Source organism: Rhinolophus sinicus, linkage group LG11 (genome assembly GCF_036562045.2).
Source record: "Rhinolophus sinicus isolate RSC01 linkage group LG11, ASM3656204v1, whole genome shotgun sequence".
Classification (NCBI taxonomy): domain Eukaryota; kingdom Metazoa; phylum Chordata; class Mammalia; order Chiroptera; family Rhinolophidae; genus Rhinolophus; species Rhinolophus sinicus.
Window position 1 is genome coordinate 10,549,973 of NC_133760.1, and position 19,732 is coordinate 10,569,704.

General features: G+C 57.1%; 1 protein-coding gene across 1 annotated transcript; it reads left to right on the forward strand.

The window, feature by feature from the left end:
• The first annotated feature begins 1,468 nt into the window (after positions 1 to 1,468).
• On the forward strand, positions 1,469 to 19,397 carry ERFL (ETS repressor factor like). The gene is made up of 6 exons (XM_074314276.1): positions 1,469 to 1,805; positions 14,552 to 14,631; positions 17,370 to 17,604; positions 17,970 to 18,165; positions 18,283 to 18,400; positions 18,802 to 19,397. Exons 1-6 carry the CDS (start codon positions 1,789 to 1,791, stop codon positions 19,248 to 19,250), a joined length of 1,095 nt encoding a protein of 364 aa, XP_074170377.1. The 5' UTR covers positions 1,469 to 1,788; the 3' UTR covers positions 19,251 to 19,397.
• Positions 19,398 to 19,732: the final 335 nt, after the last annotated feature.

Below are 19,732 nucleotides of genomic sequence, written 5' to 3' on the forward strand. Positions count from 1 at the left end.
CTAGGAGATAGTTGTCCTTATTGCCCCATTTTGCAGAGGAAGAAACTGAGGCTGGGGATGTTTAGTGACTTGTACAAGTGAGTGGTGAGCTGTGTTGGAGCTGGAGCCTGTCTGAAGTCCTCTTCATTCCCTCAGCGCGCGGAGAGATCTAGCAGAGAAGTCCTGGCCACCACATATCCTCTTAGGGACTGTTATCTTGCCCCAGGCCCTTTCCCCTCTTGAAGAAGGCGACTCCAGGGGTGTTCCCCTGAGAAAGTGGCTTTGGGGCTTGGGGGTGGAGCCTGACATGGGAATGGGAGAGAGAAAGATGGGGGAGGGAGGGAGAAGGGTGAAGGGAAGCCGCTAGGGAGGGGACAGGAGGGTGGATAATGAGGATGGGGTCTGGCTGGGCCAGGGAGTTGGGAGGGGAGCTGAACTCTGGGGCTGGGGACTGCTGCTCTCAGGAACCCCGAGGCCAGGGACTATTGTTATTTCAGTGGGAGCAGATTACCTGGGCCCTTCCTGGTCACTGCAGGGGTGTGTGTATTCTCCTGTAACTGTGTGGGTATGCCACTGTCAGTATGTCTGCAGCCCTGGGTTGTCTGTGATTATCTGTGCGTCTCTCCACATGCCCATGGCTCCTGTATTAGTGAGGGTTTGCGTGTCAAGGGGTGGAGTGTAGCTGTGTGTCACCACGGATCTGTGTGTGCCCGTGTGTACAGTTTATGGGTCAGTGGATTAGGGAATGGCTGTGTGTCAGGGTAGATCTGTGTGTGCAGGCTGTGTACATCCTTTGTGTATATGCTTGTGTGTGTTTTCCTGAGGAGGTTTGTGTGTCCATGTGTCCATTAGGCTGTGTCCTGTGTGAGTGTGTGTTTGCATTGTCTGTGTTACTGTATTCGTGTGTCCTTATGCCCGTTTGTTCTTATGTCCCTGTGTCTGCTATCCAGGCTCTGTGTGTGTCCGGGTCCAGTTTTGCGTGTCCAACAGGGGTCCTGGCCTCCACCTCACGCCGAGTCCGGTCCGTTTGTCCGCGCGTCTTCCTCCGGAGCGGCGGGGAGGGAAGGGGAGGTGGGTGTCTCTCCACTTCTCCACCCCCCCAACCCCCTGTCCCCCACCCCCACTCCCTCAGTCCCGGGATCGAACCTTATTTAGAGTCGCGATTCGACATCTGTTTTCAAATTTGATCAGCTCTGAACTTTATTTTCCGAGTTTGAGGAAAATTATATTCCATCGATCGCGCTCCCGCCCCCTCCCCCGCACCGCCCGCCACCGCCGCCGCCTCCATATATCTGCGCGCCGAGCCGGGCCCGGCGGCCGCGAGGGCGGGAGGCGCGCGGCGCGCGGAGGAGCCCGGGGAGGAGGAGGAGGAGGAGGAAGAGCAGGAGGAGGAAGAGGAGGAAGTACAGGAGGAGGAGGAGGAGAAAGAGCGGGAGGCCGCCCCCGGTGCCCCGGCCCGACCCCGGCCCCGCGCCCCGCTAGCCGCGCCGCCGCCCACCCGCAGCTCGGTCCCCAGCTTCCCGCGTCTCGGTCTCTGTGCGTCTGTTTCGTGTCTCTCTGCATCTCCCTGTCTCTGTTCGGCCCCGTCTCTGTGTCTCTGGCTGTCTCTCTGTGTTGGATCTCCCTCTGTCCCAGTCTCTCAGTGACTCTCGCTCCCTGACCGTGCCCCCTCTGGCTGTGTCCGTTCCCCCCCCTGGGGCTCCGGGCATCTCCCCCCGCCTCGTCCCCACCCCGGTGCCCCCTCCCCAGGAAGCCGCGGGGCCATGGCTATGGGACCCGAACTTTAAACACTTCTCCGGGACCGGGCGGATGCGCAAACCCAGCAAGTGAGTGAGCGGTGGGCCGCGCAGGGGCGGGGATGGGGGGCGGGGATTCCTGCCCGGGGCGGGGGCCGGGGCGCCCTAGTGCTCCCGGGAGACCTTCGGAGCTGGGCGGCTGGAGCCCGAGGCGGAGAGGCGGTGGGGTCGCCGCTCGGGCAGTGGGGGCGGGTGGGGCTGCGCCCATCCCTGGGGAGGGCTAGAGGTGCGCCCTCGAGGCAGGGGCAGGGGCCGGGAGCCGGGGAGTATGTAAACGCGGGGGAGAAGAGGGCCTGGATAGACTGGGGTCTGAATATTTCGGAATGGGGCATAGCCCGCCGACCTGAGGGTGGGTCTAGACATTTGGGGCAACAGTCCTTGTGGGGTTTAGAGACCAGGACTGAGGGCTTGAAATTTGGGACCTGGAGACTCAGAGCCAAGAGACTGGATATTTGGGGTTGAGAGCTGACTGTTTGGGGCTGGGGGTCAGGACTGGGGGTGTGGATATTTGGGGCTGGGTCAGCAAGGGGGTGGACTTCGGGGGCTGGGAGGTCTATATTTGGAGCTATATTTCAAGATTGAGGAGTCTGCAAATTTGTATCTGGATATTTGGTTTAAGGGGGTCACAGGGGCTGTGGGAAGGACATTTGGGCTTGCACACTCGGGGTACACTCAGGTTGGGAGTACAGGCCTGGCCCTGACTTTCAGGGGCCGTGTCCTCCTGGGGACAGGTGACTGGCCTAGTGTGCCGCACACTTTTTCTGTCCCAGTCATTCCACAACTGTCAGAGGGGCATGCTGGGCCACCTCTACCATCTCTCCCTGGCTGCATCTCTCCTCATTCTCTCAATGTCTCTGTCTCTTCAAGCATCTCTGTGTCCACCTCTTACTCTCCCAGAATCTGTCTCTCTGTCTCTTTCTGAGTCTTTATCTCTTGCAGTATCTGTATTTCTTTGGGTCCGACTCTTAAGACTATCAGAATCTCTGTGTCTATCTCTCTTGCTATCTTTCTCGGCATCTCTCTTTCTGTCTCTCTGTCTCTGCCTTTCTGTCTCTCACTGTCTCTCTGTCTCTGTCTCTCCCAGCATCTCTGTCTCTGTCTCCCCTCGCTGGTTTCCGCTCAGATTAAGCCGGGGACCTAATTCCAGGCCCAGGATCGAATTTTCTGGCAACAAAGGGAAATAGCGAATCGATCGGTCGCTCCGGAGATTAAGAGACAAGCGGCGCGCGGATCTATCACGGCTAAACGGCCCCCCCGCCCGCTCCCCCCGCCCAGCCGGCCCGCCGAGGCCCAGACGCGCTCCGCATTGCCAAGCAGCCTCAGGAGCCCCGGCTGCCCGGCAGGCCCAGCCTGGTGGAGCCCAGAGCTAACTGCTTGTCCTGCTGAGGGCCGGAGCCATGGGCGGGGACCGAGAGCCGGAATTGACCCCTGGGGAGGGGAGGCGAGGGGAGTGAGTGAAACCGAGGCAGCAAACCACCCGGAAGAGTCATGCTGCACACACCTGTGGCCTCAGGTAACACCTTTCACCCACACCTGTCTATAAACACACCTGTCACAGCCATGTTCCCCCTTCAGTTCCCCACGTCTGGACCTCCAGGTAACATTTGTCTTTTTATACCTGCCCCTGCAGGTAACACCTGTCCTCTGCACCTGTTTCCTTCATCCGCCCCTGTAGGTACCACCTATTTCCTCTCACTTGACCCTCCAGGTAGTACTTGTCCCCTTGAAACCTGCCACAAAGATGCCCATGTTCTCTTATTCCTGAGTCTTTTCTTACCTGCTTCTCTAGGTAATACCTGTTCTCCACAATCTGCCCTTTCCTCCTCCCCTCAAGCATATTTACACACACACACACACACACACACACACGCCTTCCTTTGCACATAAGCATTCACACATGTATCCTCCTGATTTGTCCTCAGGTAACACCTGTCCACTCCCACCCTCCTGGCTCTCACCTGCACTTCTCCCTTACAATGCTAATTTTGTTCACCCTCTCACCAGAAGCACTTCCCACACATGTGTCACCTAAGAACACACCTGCTTCACAACACTCTCCCTGCCTGTACCTAACTCCCTCACATTCCATCTCCCATCCTTTTACATAAATATACCTACTTCCACTTGATTCCCCCATACCTGTCTTTTCCAGTTGTCATTTCAGATGACTCATCTCAGACAGAACATGAACAAACCTTACCTGTCTCCTAACCCCAACACCACCTAATTGCTCAAACATGCCTTAGCCCCTGAGTTTCATGCATATCCTTCTTTCTCATGCCCCTCCCCTGCCATGAAGTCTCCTACAAGCCCTTGTCCTCTGAAAGTCATACCTGTTCCACTTGCGCACTTGCTGCTCGCCTGTGTCTGATTCCTCACTGTCTCTCTGTTTCTGCCTTTCTCTGTCTCACTATCTCTCACAACATTCAACACCACTTCACACATACACACGTTTGGGCAGGGAATCTATCCTTGGCCACTGGTATCTGCCTCACCCGTATACCTGTTTCCCCACACCTGTCCCTCAGGTACTATCTATCCATTTTTCTTCTTTTCCCACCTCCTTAATTTCTCATGTTTCTCACTTTCTCTTTCCTTGCTGCACAAGGTCATACCAATATCTCCTCACACCGGCCTGTTCCTTACCTGTCTACCTCAGACAGCATCTGCTCCGGTACCACGTTCACTCATTTCTTCAACAAACAGGCACTGAGACGTCAACACTGCCCTCCTTAATCTCTTTCTGCTTCACATATTATCACCCAGGTCTCTGCCATAGCCCTGGCCTCCCCATCTTGTCCCCAAAGGGAACACCTACTTCTGGCCACACTCCTGCCCCAGATACGTGCACCTGACTCCCAACACTGGGTCCCCGTCTGACCTTCTCCTCATCCTGGTATCCATGTAACCCTTGTCCTTTCATAGCTTTCTCAAGCATTGTGCACCCTCAACCACCTTGTGTCAGCTATGCTCATCTCCACTACCTGCTCATGCAGCCTGCCACCCCACACCTTTACAGCCAAACCTTCAGATTCCACACACCTGTCTGCAGCCTGCTCCCCTCTGGAAATATCTGTCCTTTTTCATAGAACATGTCACCAGCCATCTGTGTCCTCAGGGAACACCTTTCTTGGTGAGTATAAGGCACACCTGTAGCATTTATTAAACACGTCATACCTCTCTCCAGCCGTCGCGCAGCTGCCCACTGCATGGTACAGAATGCCTGTAGTCTGAGGTTCTCAGACTTCAGTGTAGGTCAGAACACCTGGAGGGTTTGTTGGAACACAGAGGCCTGGGCCTCACCTCAGAGGTTCTGGTGCAGCAGGTCTGAGGTGGAGCCCGAGACGCCGCATTTTTAACAAGGTCCAGGTGATGCCGCTGCTCCACAGACCCCTCCTTGAGCAGCACCCACTCATAACATGTTGCCAGCTACTGCTCATTACAGCTTCTCTGTGACAGGCACTGTTCTCAGCTCTTCAGATCCAACACCTCATTTCATACTCACGAGACCCTTATGAGACAGGCACTTACTCTTATCCCCGTTTTACAGAGAAGGAAACTGAGCCCAGAAAAATGGAATGATTTCTTTGAGGTCTTAGAAACTGGTAGATATTGGAGATTTGAGTCAAACAGACCATCTGACTTATCATCCAGGTGTCCTTGCCTCCCATCTCTGCCTCCTTCCTCTGCAGACTCATCTGTCTGTCCACTTAGTCACTTGGGGGCACACTTGCTTCTCCCTTCCCCGCCAGCTCTCCTACATCCAACCTCACCTTCTCCCTCCACTCCTGCCCTGGGACACGCAGTCACTGGCTGACATTGCTCTCCTGGCCAAGCTTGTCACTGCATCCTCATCCCCACCCAACCCCCAGCAGCCTGGAGCCAGCACAGTCTCCTGCCAATACACATATGTCTCCCCAGGCACACCACGGTCTCCGGAACCACCCGTTTCTACAGGCACCTCTTTCCTGCTCTCCCATGTTTCCTGTGTACCTGTCCTACCTTCATTCCTTTCCTGTCTCCACCTCTGCTTCCTCTGCCCATCTCCCTCTCTGCCGATATCTGAATCTGAGTCTCCCTATCTCTTTCTGTGTCTCTGGCTCTCTATCTCTCTCTGTCTCTTTTCCTCCCTCCCTGTCTCTTAGTTGTCTGTGTTTCTCCATTTCTCTTTCTCACTGTCTCTGTATGTCTCCATATCTCTTTATAGCTTTCTGACTCTGTTTCTCTGTGTCCTGTACTCTCTGTCTGTCTCATCTTCCCCCCCCTTATTCCTATCTATCTATCTATCTATCTATCTATCTATCTATCTATCTGTTCATCTCCTTCCTCCTCTTCTCTGTCCCTTGTTTTCTCCTCTGACAGTGCACATATTGGGAGGCTTGAAGTCATACTTACCCCTATTTAAGTCCAGGCATCACCACTTACCCCTGTGAAACTTTGGCCAAGTTACTTTCCCTGTCTGAGCCTCAGTTTCCACATCTGTGAAATGGGCATCATGATAGTTGCTACCTCCCAGATCGTGGTAAGGATGGGGTGCTGAGCAGCAAGAGGACCCAGGACAGATAGGGGCTAATCTTCCATCTGTGAGTCCCTCTCTGTTTCTGTCTCTTCCCAAGGGCTGCCACCCCACCTGGCTGTCAGTGTGTGTCGTGGGGGAAATGGAGAGAGGTGGGCAGAGGAGTCCTGGCTGAGGCCTGGGCATGGGACCCAGTGTGGGGCTGGGGACAGGGATCGATCTGCTCGGCGGCAGTGCGCGGGCCAGGATTGCATCTTGTCACAATAATTTATTGCTCTCATCCCATCTGATCGATGGCGCTGAATTAGCACCGTGCGATGCCCCTGGAGCCCCGAGCCTCCCCCAGCCCCCTGGACCCCGGCCCTTCTCTGGCTCTTGTGGGATCCCCACAGCCCAGGCACCAAGCTCCATCCTGCCCAGGCCCCACACCTTCCCCGGGCACTCGGGCCCTGCTCTCTGTCTCTTGTTTCTCTGTCCCCCTGTGTCTCTCCCCACCTCACTGCCTACTTTGCCCTCATATTTGCCTTCTTGGGCCTTTAAGCCCATGTGTCTGTTCCTCATTTTCTCTGACCCTTAGTCACCCACTTCTTCCCCATTTTTGAGTCCATTTCCTTCTCCATTTAATTCCCTGTCTCTCTCTGTTTCTGTGTCTCAGCCTCTGCCCCTCATCTGTCCCTCTGCCTCCCTGTCCCTCTGGTTCTCTGCTCCATTCCTCTCTCTCTCCATCCCTATCTCTCTGCCCACTGGCTCCAGGTTTTACTGGTCCAACTCCATCTCTGTCCCTTGGTTCTTGGCTTTCTGTCCCTTTGACTCACCACCTCTCTGTCTCTCTGTTTCCCTCCCTTGCTCCGTTTCATCTGAATTCCATGTAAACAATATTTCCTGAGCACATACTTGGTGTGCTAAGCCCCATGAACAGGACACAGAGCACCCCTGCCCCTTGGCAATTCCAGCCAGTGCACATCTGTCACTGTCTCTCTGGTGGAAGGCTTGGGGCCAGAAGGTCCAGCCAAGGCAGCCAGGCAGAGCCTGGGGTGTGGGGATGAGATGGAGAGGGAGCTGGAATTGAGGAAAGACTTGCCTTGGGAAGAGGTTGGGTTTCTGGATGAGGCAGGCTGAGGTGTGGGGATGGGGCCAGGTGGAGGTGGGGGGTGAGGGGGTTTGGAGTTGGTGTGATAGCCCTGAGCTGACCTCCAGGATTGCTAAAGGGCCAAGGTGGGCATCGCAGTGGCCCTGAACCCACACTTGAGATCAGCCGGTGCCTGCCACACTCTCAGGGCTTTCCCACTTCTCCCACCCCCACCCTGCATCTTCAGGCTCTTCCTTTGCTTCTGCCCTAATCCCTCAATTTTCCGCATCTCTGCCCCCTCCTCTCCTTCCTCCCTGACCCAGGGTCTCCTCTCCAGCGGCTCTCTCCCTTGACCTCCAGCTCTTTAATTCACTTTGTCAAACCTCTCTGACTCACTCACCTTTTCCAGGTTCCCCTGACTTGGATCTCTCCTCTCTGTCTCCGCCTTCTCTCTGTCTCTCTCACTCTATTTCTCTCCCTCTTTGTGTCTCTGTCCCTCTCTATCTCTCCCCCCTCTGTCTCTGCTCCTCTCTCTGTCTCTGTCTCTCTCATTCTCTGTCTCTGTCCCCCTCTCTCTGTCTCTCCCCGTCTCTGTCTCTGCTCCTCTCTGTCTCTCTCATTCTGTCTCTGTTCCTCACTCTGTGTCTCTGCCCCCTGTCTATCTCTCCCTGTCTCTCTGTCTCCCTCTCTCTGTCTCTGCTCCTCTCTGGGTGTCTCTCCTTCTCTCTGTCTCCCCCTCCGACCCCTGCACTTCCTCCATCTCTCTGGGTCTCTGAAAGGAGGGGCAGGACCCCCACAGAGGTTGGGGGAGCAGCCTGAGCTCTGGGTCCGCATAGCAGTTTCGCCTCTGTCCTCCCTCTTCCTTCTCCCAGCGCTGTTTGGTAGGCGGGGTGCGTGGCACTGCGGCTCCCACTTCCCTGGGGATGCTCCCTCGCCACCCCCCACTGAAACCGTTCCGCGTGCTGGCCGCAGCCCCAGGGATGTCTGTGCAGAGACTGGGACTCGGGGAGAGAGACAGAGACCCAGAGAGACACACAACCCCAAACAGAGATGCCAGCTAGAGGGAGAGACACGGAGAGCTGGGGTGGGGTGTGAGGTCTCCATCCCTGCCCTGGCTTGATGCCTCTTAACCACCCCAAACTGGTGTCAGGAGCACCTTCTTCAGGCTGGGAGTCTGTGCCCCGTCTGTCTGCCAATCTGTCCCTGTGTCTTGCATAATGCAGCCTCTGCAGAGGTTCATGTGTGTGTATGGTACGTGACACTGCGTGTATGGAGGGGTCTTGGCTGTCTTTTCGTGACTGTGTAACTTGTGTTGTAGCATATGTGAATGTGACATGTGGAGTTCTGTGTGTTCCTATGCACAGGTGACTAAGTATGGGTGCCTGAGACTGGGGGGGGGGCTGAGCAAAGCCATGTGTGTCGTGTTTGTGAACATATGTGTGACCTGTGTGTGGAACTTACTCTGAGTGTCTGGTGATTGTCCAAATTCTGGAATTGTGCCATGTCTGGAGTTCCTGAGTCAGTGGCCATGCAGTGTGGCTAAGTGACCAAGACAGGACAACCCACATCTCTGAGGGCCAGGAGACAAGAAGGCTTTGTCCAAGGGAGACAGGCTGGGAGGACTGAGTGAGTGTCACCCCGACAGGACCCCAGGAGCCGGGCTGGTGAAGGTGGGTGTGAGGACTAGCCTTGGGACAAGGTCACAAAATCCCCCAAATCTGTGCATCAGAGACTGGCTGTGTGAGCTTGCATGGCAGTGCGTTTGTGTTAAGGGGTTGTTGTGTCTCTGACAAGCCTGTGGGCTTGTATCTGAGTCTGGGATCAGGCGTGAACAATGTTTTGTGTGTATGAGTGTGTTTGTGTGCATGTGTGCAGTCATTTTGGGAAGCTGAATGTGACAGGCTGGACGAGAAGTGTCAGCTCATAAGAACTGAGTGAATGATATTGTGTGTGACCAGCCCTGAAGAGTGTCGAAGGCTGTGTGTGTGGTTGTGTATTTATTTGTGACTGTTGAGTGGTACGTGTGTATACTCCTTGCGTGAACGGATGCCCTACAATGTATGCGGCTGTGTCTCTGTGATGGCGTGTGAGCACCGGTGTGTGTTTGGTGTGTCTGTGTGCTTTGTGTGCCTGTTTGGGGATGAGCCGGTGCTCAAATGAACGAGACTGTTGTGGAGACAACACTGTGCAGCCATGAGAGACGTAGTGAGGGCTGCGTGTGTGTGTGTGTGAGCATGTGTGTTTGCGCACGCGCGTGTACCCCAGGCACAGAGACACCCTCACCCAGGGTCAGGCCACAGGACTTGGTAGACACGGGCAGGGGTAGGAGTGGGGGTGACCTCGGGGGTTGGGGGGCAAGTCCTGGCAGGAAGGCCCTTGTCACCTTCCTGACCCCAACTGCCCTGGGACAGTCTTGGGGTCTCCTGGGTGCCTGTGGTGGGATGATCCCTAAACCTGGGTTTGTGTACACATGGACGTGGCCATGATCTATATGGACAGGTATGCGTGTGAGCTTGTGCATGTGTAGTGTGTGACAGCAGGCAGCCAAGCTGCGTGTGGTGTGTAAAGGGCGCCTACTGGTGGGAGTCCAGCAGGAGTGTGTGTAGGGAGTTTGCTGTGTGTCTCTACCGTGTGTATAGATGTGTCCTACACAGGTGTGTGGTGTAGGGAGGGGTGTGTCTTAGGGTGGGTGCAAGCAGAGCGTCAGGGTGTATGTGTGTGCATCTGGGTGTGATGTGTGTGTGTGTGGGGGCGGTGGAGGGAGAAGGGTCTTGGGCCGCGTCTCTCTCCTCTTTAGACAGAGCCCTGGAGAAGATATGAAATTTAAAAAAAAAATCAATTTTCATTCCACTTGTGCAGATTGTGTTAAGGGGAGGTGGGGGGGCTGGGTGAGGGATGAAGGGGCTGGGTGGGGGTGTAAGGCCTGAGGCAGCTCCTGAGGCGGCCGGAGCAGCTTAGAGAAATCAAAACAACTGGTTAAACCCCAGCCCAAGGGGCCAGGATGGTGGGAGGCAAAGAGAGATGCCTGGAGAGACAGAGAGGGACAGAGAGAGACAGAGACACCCAGACAGAGACAAGAAACAGGGACATTCAGAGATGGAGCTATTTGGAGATAGAGGCAGACAGAGAGATGGAGCCACAAAGATCCTCAGTGAGAGAGAGAGAGTCACTAACACCCAGCAGGGCCTGAGAGAGGCCGGGAGACCTGTCTCTAGAGAGACAGCAGTAGAAGCAGGCCTGACACAGTGCACACCTCACACACACATGCACACACATGCAGAGACAGGCTTGAGATGGGTGGATGGACAGTCAGACAGCTGGGCAGACGGAGGTAGGAACAGCGGGGCCCCTGGTGGCTTTACTTCTGAGTGCCCACTCACATCTTGACCCAACATCTCCCCTAGATGGCCTGTGTGTCTGAGTGTGCTGCTGTTCGGGTTAGTCTGTGTGTGTGTGTGTGCGTGTGTGTGTGTGTGTGTGCGTGTGTGTGTGTGTTGGGTGGTGTGTGCATCTCTGTCACCATGCATGCCGGATCACAGGTGCAGGGTCTCTAGTTAGTACTTGTCTGTGTGACTGTGTGCTTTTGTGTCGCTTGTGTGTGACTGGCTTGGCTGTGCTGGTGCATGTGTCTGCATGCCTGGGTATGTCTCTGTTTCTGTGTGGCATTGTGTCACTGTGTGCTTGTAGGTTTCCATGTCGGCACTGATTATGAACCTCATTCTGTGATTGTGTGTCTCTGTTAATGTGTGTCTATGATTTGTGATTGTGGGACTGAATTGATGTGTGTCTTGTGGGTGTACCTGTGTATAATTGTGTGTCTGTGTTTCTGTGTGAATGTCTGTGACCAAGATGTGTGTGACAGTCATGGTGTGTGTGACTATTTTGACAAACATGTCTGTGTGTTGTGTTTGACATGTTGGTATGTATGCCTGGGTTGCTGTGTGGGTCTGTGTGATGTGTGTTGGTTGTGACAGTCTTGGTACATATGATTTTGTTGACACATGCATCACACATCTTTGTGATGTATAGTGTGTGACAATGTGGTGTGTGTCACTTGGTTGACCTGTGTGACAGTGTGGTATGTGTTACTTTGTTGACATGTGTCTGTGTGACATGTTGTGTGACAGTGTGGTGTGTGTGCATGAGTTGGGGTGTGGGTTTATGTAACTGGTTGGCAGGGAGAGGAGGGCGGCAGCCTTAGCCTGCCCAGCCCCTCTCCACACTGCTGTGTGCACACGCGCACACACATTCAGTGCCATGGCTGCGGGCGGTGGAGATGGGGGGCAGGGGGTGTGGAGGAAGCAAAATAAAATTAAAAATTAAAGCTTGCCCGGAGTCCCCATCCGCACCGCGGCCGGCGGGGAGCCGTGGGGGGTGCAGCAGCTCCCCCTCTGAAGCCACCCGGGCTGGGGCCAGCTGTCTGTCTGTCAGTCTGTATGGCTGTCCTACTGCCTGCTCGCCCCGCAGATCGGCCCAAAGGCCTGCTACCTCCATCGGTCGATCAGCAATCAATGGGGCCAGCGGGGTGCCAGGGGCAGGGCAAGATCAAAGGGGCCCCAAGAGACGGACACTAGGACTGAAACAGAGACACAGAGACGTAGAGACAGAGACAGAGAGAGAAGGAGACAGGAATGTGGAGCGGAGAGATGTGAAGACCCAGAGACATAAAAGCCGAGTGGTGTGAAGAGATGGAGACATGGGGACCCAGAGACACAGACATGGGGACCCAGAGACACAGACATGGGGCTGCGAACCAGGACGGTTAGGGTAGAAATGCAGGGAATGGGACAGAATGGAAGGAGGAGGCAGGGACCCAATCCCCCGTGGGCTTGCGGCTTGCAGGACAGAGGCGGGGGTGGGGTGGGGGTGGGGTTTGGGGGGGACAGAGATGGGAGAAGTGGCAGGCAGAGACCAAGAGACAGCAGAGATGTGTGTGAGAGACGGCGGGGGGAGCGTGGGAGCAGGGCCCGGAGCGCCGATCCCACGGCTCCTCGTTATAACGTGTCCGGAGGAGGCGGCGGGGAGTTGAAAGCATCGGGAAGAGAAATCAAAACCAACACGGAAATGAGAGGGGCCAATGGGGGGGGGGGACAGGGGCGGAGGAAGGAGGGAGGGGACCCAGAGAGGCAGAGAGAGCCAGGGAGGTGGGAGAGGTGGACGGGGAGAGGTGCGGAGGAGTCGGGGTGATGGGGAGATGGGAGGGAGATGAAGAGAGAGATGGAGATGGGGCCGGGTGGGGGCAGAGAGACACAGAGGTGGGAGAGTTAGAGAGACACAGAGAGGAGGAGGAAAAGAGACAGATAGGGGAAAGAGAGGAAGCAAGAGAGACTGAGAGATGGAAGAACTCGGGAGATAGGGAGAGAGAGACAGGAGAAGGGATGGGGGAACAGGAAGAGACAGATGTGGAAAAGAGATGGGGGTGGTGGGCGTGGACGACAGAAATAGGAAAAGAGACTGAGTGATGGAGGGAGAGAGACCGAGAGAGGTGGTGAGAGACAGAGGGCCACAGAGATGGGCAAGAGGCACCCCAGGTTGAGGGGAGATAAACATAAGAGAGAAGAGAGACAGAAAAATGGGAGTGATGGTGACAGGAGAAAGAAGGGAAAAGAGAAACCATGTGAGGAGAGAGACAGAGATAAAGAGAGAGAGACAGGGAGGGAGATAAGAAGAGAAAGTTGGGAGACAGGGGTGTGGGGATAGAGGGAGACCCTGAGGAGGCAGATGGGGTGGGGGAGGGGCTGGCCCCCAGAGGGACCTGAGAGCTGGAGAGGGGTGCGTGGGAGGGACCTCAGTAGACATGGCTGGTAGAGGTTGGGGGTGAGGGTGTCTGTGGGAGACTGGACAAGTCTGGGAGGAAATGGGCTATGTGACAAGTCTTGTCAGGTGTCCAAGGGGTGAGGTGGGGTTTATGGGGGGAATAGAGTGTCTGGGTTTCTGAGGGGTCTGTGGGATCTTTGGGGAGCAGCAGGGTGTCTGAGAGGAATGGTATATTTAACAGTATGAGAGGCTGAAGTATCTCAGGGAGAGGGTGTCTGGAGTGGGTGTCTGAGAGGAGCAAACATCCACGTGTGTGGGTGTCTGGGGTGCAGGGGTGTCTGATGGGGAGGGGCTGTCAGAAAAGGGAAAGGTTCTGAGAGATAGGGCAAGAAGGGGGTGGGGTACCTTAGGAGAGGGGTATCTGAGGGAGTGGAGGTCTGAGAGGGGAGGCATATCTAAGGGGGAAAGGGTGTCTGAAAGAAGAGGCAGATCCAAGGGGGAAAGTGTGTCTAAAGGAAGAGGCAGAGCCAAGGGGAAAGGGTGTTTGAGGAAGGCTGTCTGGAGGAGGCAGACCTAAGGGAGAAGGGGTGTTTGAGGGGGGAATGTTTGGGGAAGGCAGATCTAAGGGGGATATCTGAGGGGGACTGTTTGAGGGAGGCAGATCTAAGGGGAAAGGGGTGTGTGAGGCGAGGAGGCAGGTCCAAGTGGCAGGGATGTACAGGGTGAGCTGCAGGTTGAAAGAGGGGTGTCTGTGGGAGCGCACATGCCGGCGCTGGGGGCTGCTCTGAGGGTGGGTGTGTGGAGGACTGGGGCTGGGCCTGTCCCCTCCCAGCCCTTCGGGCGGGTGTCTGGTTCTGGCCAGCTCCGGGCGGACAGATGAGAGTGCCAGGCTGCTGCGTGGCCAGCCCAGGGGTTCAGCTGGGAGTCCGGGGGTGGAGGAGAGGTTCGGAGGGAGATAAATCTGGGGCAGCCACAGAGAGAACAGAGGGAGACCCAGAGACGCAGAGACGGAGCGAGAGGTCAGGTGCGAGATGGAGCTGGAGAGACAGTGGCAGAGAGGCTGCGGGCGGGTGGGTGAGCCAGAGAGTGAGAGTGAGCCAGCGAGCGAGCGAGTGGCAAGGCGCGAGGAGAGGCTGGGAGCGCCCTGGTGCTCAGTGAGAGAGGCACAGAGTAAGGGGAGGCAGCCCAGGAGGCTGGGAGGGAAGGCTCTGTGTCACAGGGCGGGGAGAGGAACTGGGAGAGATGGGACAGGGGGCCGTGGGGTGTCAGGGTGCGATGTGAGGAGAGAGGGTGGTGGGAATCAGGCTGGGCAGAGTCTGGGCAGAGGGGGGAGCCCCTGGGCAGCACCTGTCCCCGCTGACTGCCGTCTCTCCCACCCGCCCCATCCTGTCCCTGCCTGTCTGTCCCTGCATGTCTGTCCTGGCGTCTCTGCAGGGCCAGCTCCACCATGGACTGTAGCTGCGTCTCCGACCTTCTCTTCACCCCGCCTGCCCTGCCGGCTCTCTGGACCCCTGGTAACTGGCCTGGACCCCCTCCCCCCAGCCCTCGGGCCTTCCCAGCCGGCCCCTCCTTTCTGATCTCTCACTCTCCTCCCTCTACCTCCCAGGTCTCTGTCAGAGTCCCCTTAATGAAAAACTTGGCTAAAAACTTCACAGCCAGATGTCCCTGCCACCTGCCTGCTGGGACGTGAGGGTCTTTTGGAGGGTGGGTAAGGTATTGAGGTGCAAGAGGCACAGAGATCTGGGGGCCTAAGGTCCTGGGGTCTCTGCCGTGCACATCTCAACCTGCTTCCACTCAAGACCTGCAGGCAAAGAGAAGCAGGGGGACCAGAGACAGGCAGGGGTGTTGGAGCAAGGGTAGGGGCCAGACGAGGCAGTAGGCCTGGCGCTGGAGGACAGATGGACAGACGGGACGACCCAGGCAGGGGGACGTGGAGTCACGGCCCAGCCAGCCGGAGCCCTGGAAGAGAGGACGGCTCGCTCAGAAGTGGATGTTCAGAGCTGGGGATGTGGACAGTAAGACTGGCTTAGATGTGCATTTGAGTCCAAGTGACATGCCCCACAGGTGTGTGTGTGTGTGTGTGTGTGTGTGTGTGTGTGTGTGGAGATAGATTCTGTGCCTGGCTATTTGGGGTGTTGGAGTGTGTCCCTGTGTCACACTTGAGTGTTTCTGGAAGAAGGGGTCACACTGGGAGAGTGTGTGTGTATCCGCGCAGTGTGTGTCTTTGTGTGAGCGTGTGCAGGCTCGGATATGCACCTGAGGCTAACTCAGTGTCTCTGGGCTGCGTTGTCTTTCTTTGGGATGTCTAGTGTGTCTGCGTGTTAGATTGGGGGGGGTGTCTGCCAGCTCGCCGACTGTGTACCTGCCTCAGTGAGACGAAGAACCTTCAGCTTGTCCTTCCTGGTCTGCTGCATGGCATGTAGCATTCAGAACCGACGTCCTGGTGCCATGTAGTGGGGGCTGTGTCTGTGTTGGGGTGTGTGTGTGTGTTTCTCACATCTGTATCACTGAGTGTGACTGAGTGGGGGGCTGTCTGTCACAATGTATGTGTGCCTTTGTGCTGAGGTTGGGGTACTCTCTCTAGGTGCGTGTGTTAGCAGGTACAACACAGTTGAGGACATCCTGTGGCGTTGCCGGGTTCGGGTGTGTGTCTGCACGAGGATGGTATGTCCAGTTGCACATTGTCATCTTTGGGGTCGTGTGGTGTGTCTGTGATAGTTGCTTCCCCACTAGGACATACTTGTGTTCTGGGTGTGGAATGGGCCAGAGCTCCATGTTGATTGAACCCTGTCATCTAAGGACCTGGAATGGAGTTGAGAGAAAATTCTCCCATTAATGAAGAAACTGCCTGGCCTTCCCCAGCCTCAGGCAGGGAGGCGTTAGCACCCACATTTATACTCCAGGCAGCCTGGGCAGGACCTTGCTCTTCCTGGCTGCCCACCCCGGAAATCCTAATTAGCCAGAGAGGGCAAGGAACCGCAGGGGGGATCACACAGCCGTGTAGCCATGCCTCCTCCCCTTTCTTGCACGGCCCTTAACTCTTTGTAGGCCAGTGCTGCCTTCTGTCTTCATGCCTAGGTCTGGGGTCTCTGAGGAGGGGAGAGGGGCAGAGGATATGGCACAGGAATGAGCACAGAGGTGGGACCCAGGGCCTGGGCTTTCTGGGTGGGAGGTGAGATTTAGGGGTGGGCAGGCACATCCCCTTTCCACCCAACTTCTGGGCGTATTTGGACAACAGGATGCAGGACACCGTGTAAATGACGTGTGATGCTGGGCGAGGTATGTTAGATTGTGGTGCCTGTGTGTGTGGGGGGCGGGGCTTGGGAGGCTGTTTGGTCATGGTGTCACCTTGCATGTGTCAGGTTGACAGGTGTCTTGATGCTGACTCACCGTCTCCACCACACTGTGTCTTATTTGGGCCCTTGGGGTCCTGTGTGTTTCTGGTCATGGTAGTGTTGTAGTGGGACCCAGTTCTGAGGGGCCTGAGGTGTGTACTTTTGTGTGGGGACGGGGTATGCAATGTGGGGTGTCTGGCATGTCCATCTTTGTGGTACATTGTGTGTTGTGTGTTGTGCCCCTGCAGGAGTGTGTGTCTGGTGCATCTGTGTCCCAGGGTATAGCTGTGTGTCCTTTGAGGGTGAGTGGATGTCTGTGTGACATGTGTTATGGGTATCTGCATACACACACTGCTTCTAGACCGACATAGTGAGGGGACACGGGGACGTGAAAGGCATAGATGGACAGATGCTCAGACATGTGTACACACAGGCCCAGCCTGGATGTGCCAAGGTGGGGTCAGCAGCGGGAGCCTTTGGGGAGACATGGAGCAGAGGGCAAGGCACAGGGGGGACGGGAGACAGCAGGAATCCAGGGCAGTTCAGAGCGCAGGGGAGACGAGACCTCCCAGGCTGGCGGGAATGGGGGACAACTGAGGGATGGGATAATGCTCTGGAGGGGGTGCCCTTCCCAGCTCCAGCGAGGATGGAGGAAACTGGTTGTTCCCACCCTCCACCCCAGGACACTGAATCTGGAAGAGCTGTGCCAAGATAGGAGATCAGGCTGGAAGTGCCAACCGAGGGTCCCCTGAGGTCTCTCCTGCTAGTTGGACAATTTGGGGACTAGACACCAAGTGGGGTCTGGAGAGTGGGAATGCCTGAGCCTGAGCAGCTGCTCATCAGAGGCCGGGAGCAGGGCAAGGGCTGGGTGCCTCCTGGGTTCCAAGCAGGGGCCACTCCCCTGCCTCTGTTCCCAGGGTTTGCCTTCCCGGATTGGGCCTACAAGCCGGAGTCGTCCCCTGGCTCAAGGCAGATCCAGCTGTGGCACTTTATCCTGGAGCTGCTGCAGAAGGAGGAGTACCAGGGTGTCATCGCCTGGCAGGGGGACTACGGGGAATTCGTCATCAAGGACCCCGACGAGGTGGCCCGGCTCTGGGGCGTCCGCAAGTGCAAGCCCCACATGAATTATGACAAGCTGAGCCGGGCCCTGCGGTGAGGAGGGCTGTGGCCTGGACGTTCACCTTGCCCCTTCTCCCCACTGTCCCTCTAGGCCCCCGCCCCCTGGGGGCTTTTCCTCCACTTCCTGGGGCAGAATCCCAATGGATTGCATGCAGGACTCTGCACAAGTGTAAGCACTTCCTTGAGTGGAAGGCAGGCAAGGAGGAAGGACCCATGGTCTGGGCTTTGGAGCCACACAGGCCAGGACCCCAGCCCTTGCCTCACTCCTTCCTAGTCCTGGCACCTTGATCAAGGGACTTGTGAGCCTCAGTTTCCCCAATTGTTATGCTCTGTGGCTGGCACAGTATGGGTTCAGGGCTCCCCCTTTACTCCCCACCCCATTCTCCCTCTCCCCACAGCTACTACTACAACAAGAGGATTCTCCACAAGACCAAAGGGAAGAGGTTCACCTACAAGTTCAACTTCAGCAAAGTTGTGCTTGTCAATTACCCACTGTTGGATGTGGCAGCAGCCACCACAGGATCCCCACTCTTGCTGACCCCCAGTCCCTTTGGGGGGGGCCCTGGGCCAGATGCTCCTCCCCTCACCCCCGAGGTGAGTTAGAAGGCTGGGGTCCCAGAATGGAGGCATTTGATGTCCCCCCAGCCATGCACCCCTTGGGGAGGGGGCAGCCAGTCTGAGCAGAGCCACCTCCCTCACCTCCCTCTCCAGACCCTGCAGACCCTGTTCTCTGCCCCACGCTTGGGAGAGCCAGGGGCCCGGCTGCCCCTGTTCACCCCTGAGACGGACAAACTGCGTCTGGACAGCCCTTTCCCATTCCTGGGCTCCGGTAAGGGCCCCGGGGGTACAGAGGTGCCGGGTGGGGGAATGCTGCCTGTGTTTGATGGAAGGCAAAAACGGAGATAGGATGCAGGAAGGAGGCCTGGGGCAAGGCTGCTCCTGTGTATTTAAAAGCCAGAGGATTCAAGGGGGGAGGCAGTGAGGAGGGAAATTGGAAAAGGGGACAGGCTGGGAGAAAGGCTTACAGGGGCACTAAAGGAATAGGGAGAGTGGGGGAGGTGAGAATGGGGGATGCCTTTAGAGGGTGGGTGGATGCCGTGAGGGAGGGACAAAGGGGAGAACACAGTACGGGCAACACAGTAGTTTGGTAGCACCCTTTGCTAAGGCCCAGGCAGACAGCCCCAACAGTGGAGCAGTGGCCCAGCCTGACGCGCCCCCTGTGCCCTCCAGGTGCCACCAGCTACTCCAAGCCCCCTGGCTTGCTGGGTCCTTACAGCCGTGCTTTCCCCGAGTATCCCTGGAACTTTAACCCCTACCTCGCTGGCCCCTTTCCCAAGCTGCCTCCTTCTCTCTATCCCCCACACTTCTACCCCAACCCTCTGGCCAGCTCCCTGGGCCACCTGCCCTCGGCAGGGGCAGGGGGAGGCCCCACAACCACACCTCTCCTGGCTGCCACGGGGGAGGGCCTGGGCCCCGAGCGCCCTTCGGGCCTGGCAGCAGCTCCCCGCCTGGCACTGCCAGGGGTTGGGGGTCCAGAGGCTGCTCTGGGCGGGAAGGAGGACAGCGACTCGGAGCTGGAGATCACGGATGTCAGCGGCTGCAGCTCTGACAGTGAGGGCGACGAGGGCCTCCCTGTGCCCCCCAAGTCCAAGGCGGGCAAAGGGGGGGTTGGCAGCTGAGCCGGCATGGGGTGATGGATTCTGCCGGGGCAGGGACCAGGGCCACCACCCGTGCAGCCTCTTCCTTCGTCTGGTCTGCCCTCGATGTCCTGCCAGAGGCCGGGGATCAGCCCTTGGCCCCTCCCAGGGCTGGGCACGTGGCTGTCCCAGTCTTCTTCTCCAACCCCAGGGTGGGGGTCTCATCTTCCCCTCCAGAGAGAGGAGGGAATGTGATGGCCTCCAGCCTGCTCCCAGGCTCCAGTTTGAGGGGGTCCCTGCCTGGCTCCTCTCCTGAAGTGCAATATGGTGCCCAGCCTCCCCTCATCCCTACCCCCCATGCTGTGACCTGTGTGTTTGTGTGGCCGTGTGTCCCCTGTGCTGGCCCCAGTCCTGACACCCACCCCACACAGGCCCCCTGGGGACAGGGAGCTCAGAGCAATAATCCCGCCCCCAGCCCCCACCCAGGAGGGCCCCCCTCCCCACCAGCTCCCCATGACCCCCAA

Excerpts from the sequence above, each read along its gene's own strand:
- ERFL (XM_074314276.1), top strand. Across the intron at positions 17,605-17,969 it reads AAGCTGAGCCGGGCCCTGCG|CTACTACTACAACAAGAGGA; the intron begins GTGAGGAGGGCT and ends CTCTCCCCACAG. Across the intron at positions 18,401-18,801 it reads TTTCCCATTCCTGGGCTCCG|GTGCCACCAGCTACTCCAAG; the intron begins GTAAGGGCCCCG and ends TGTGCCCTCCAG.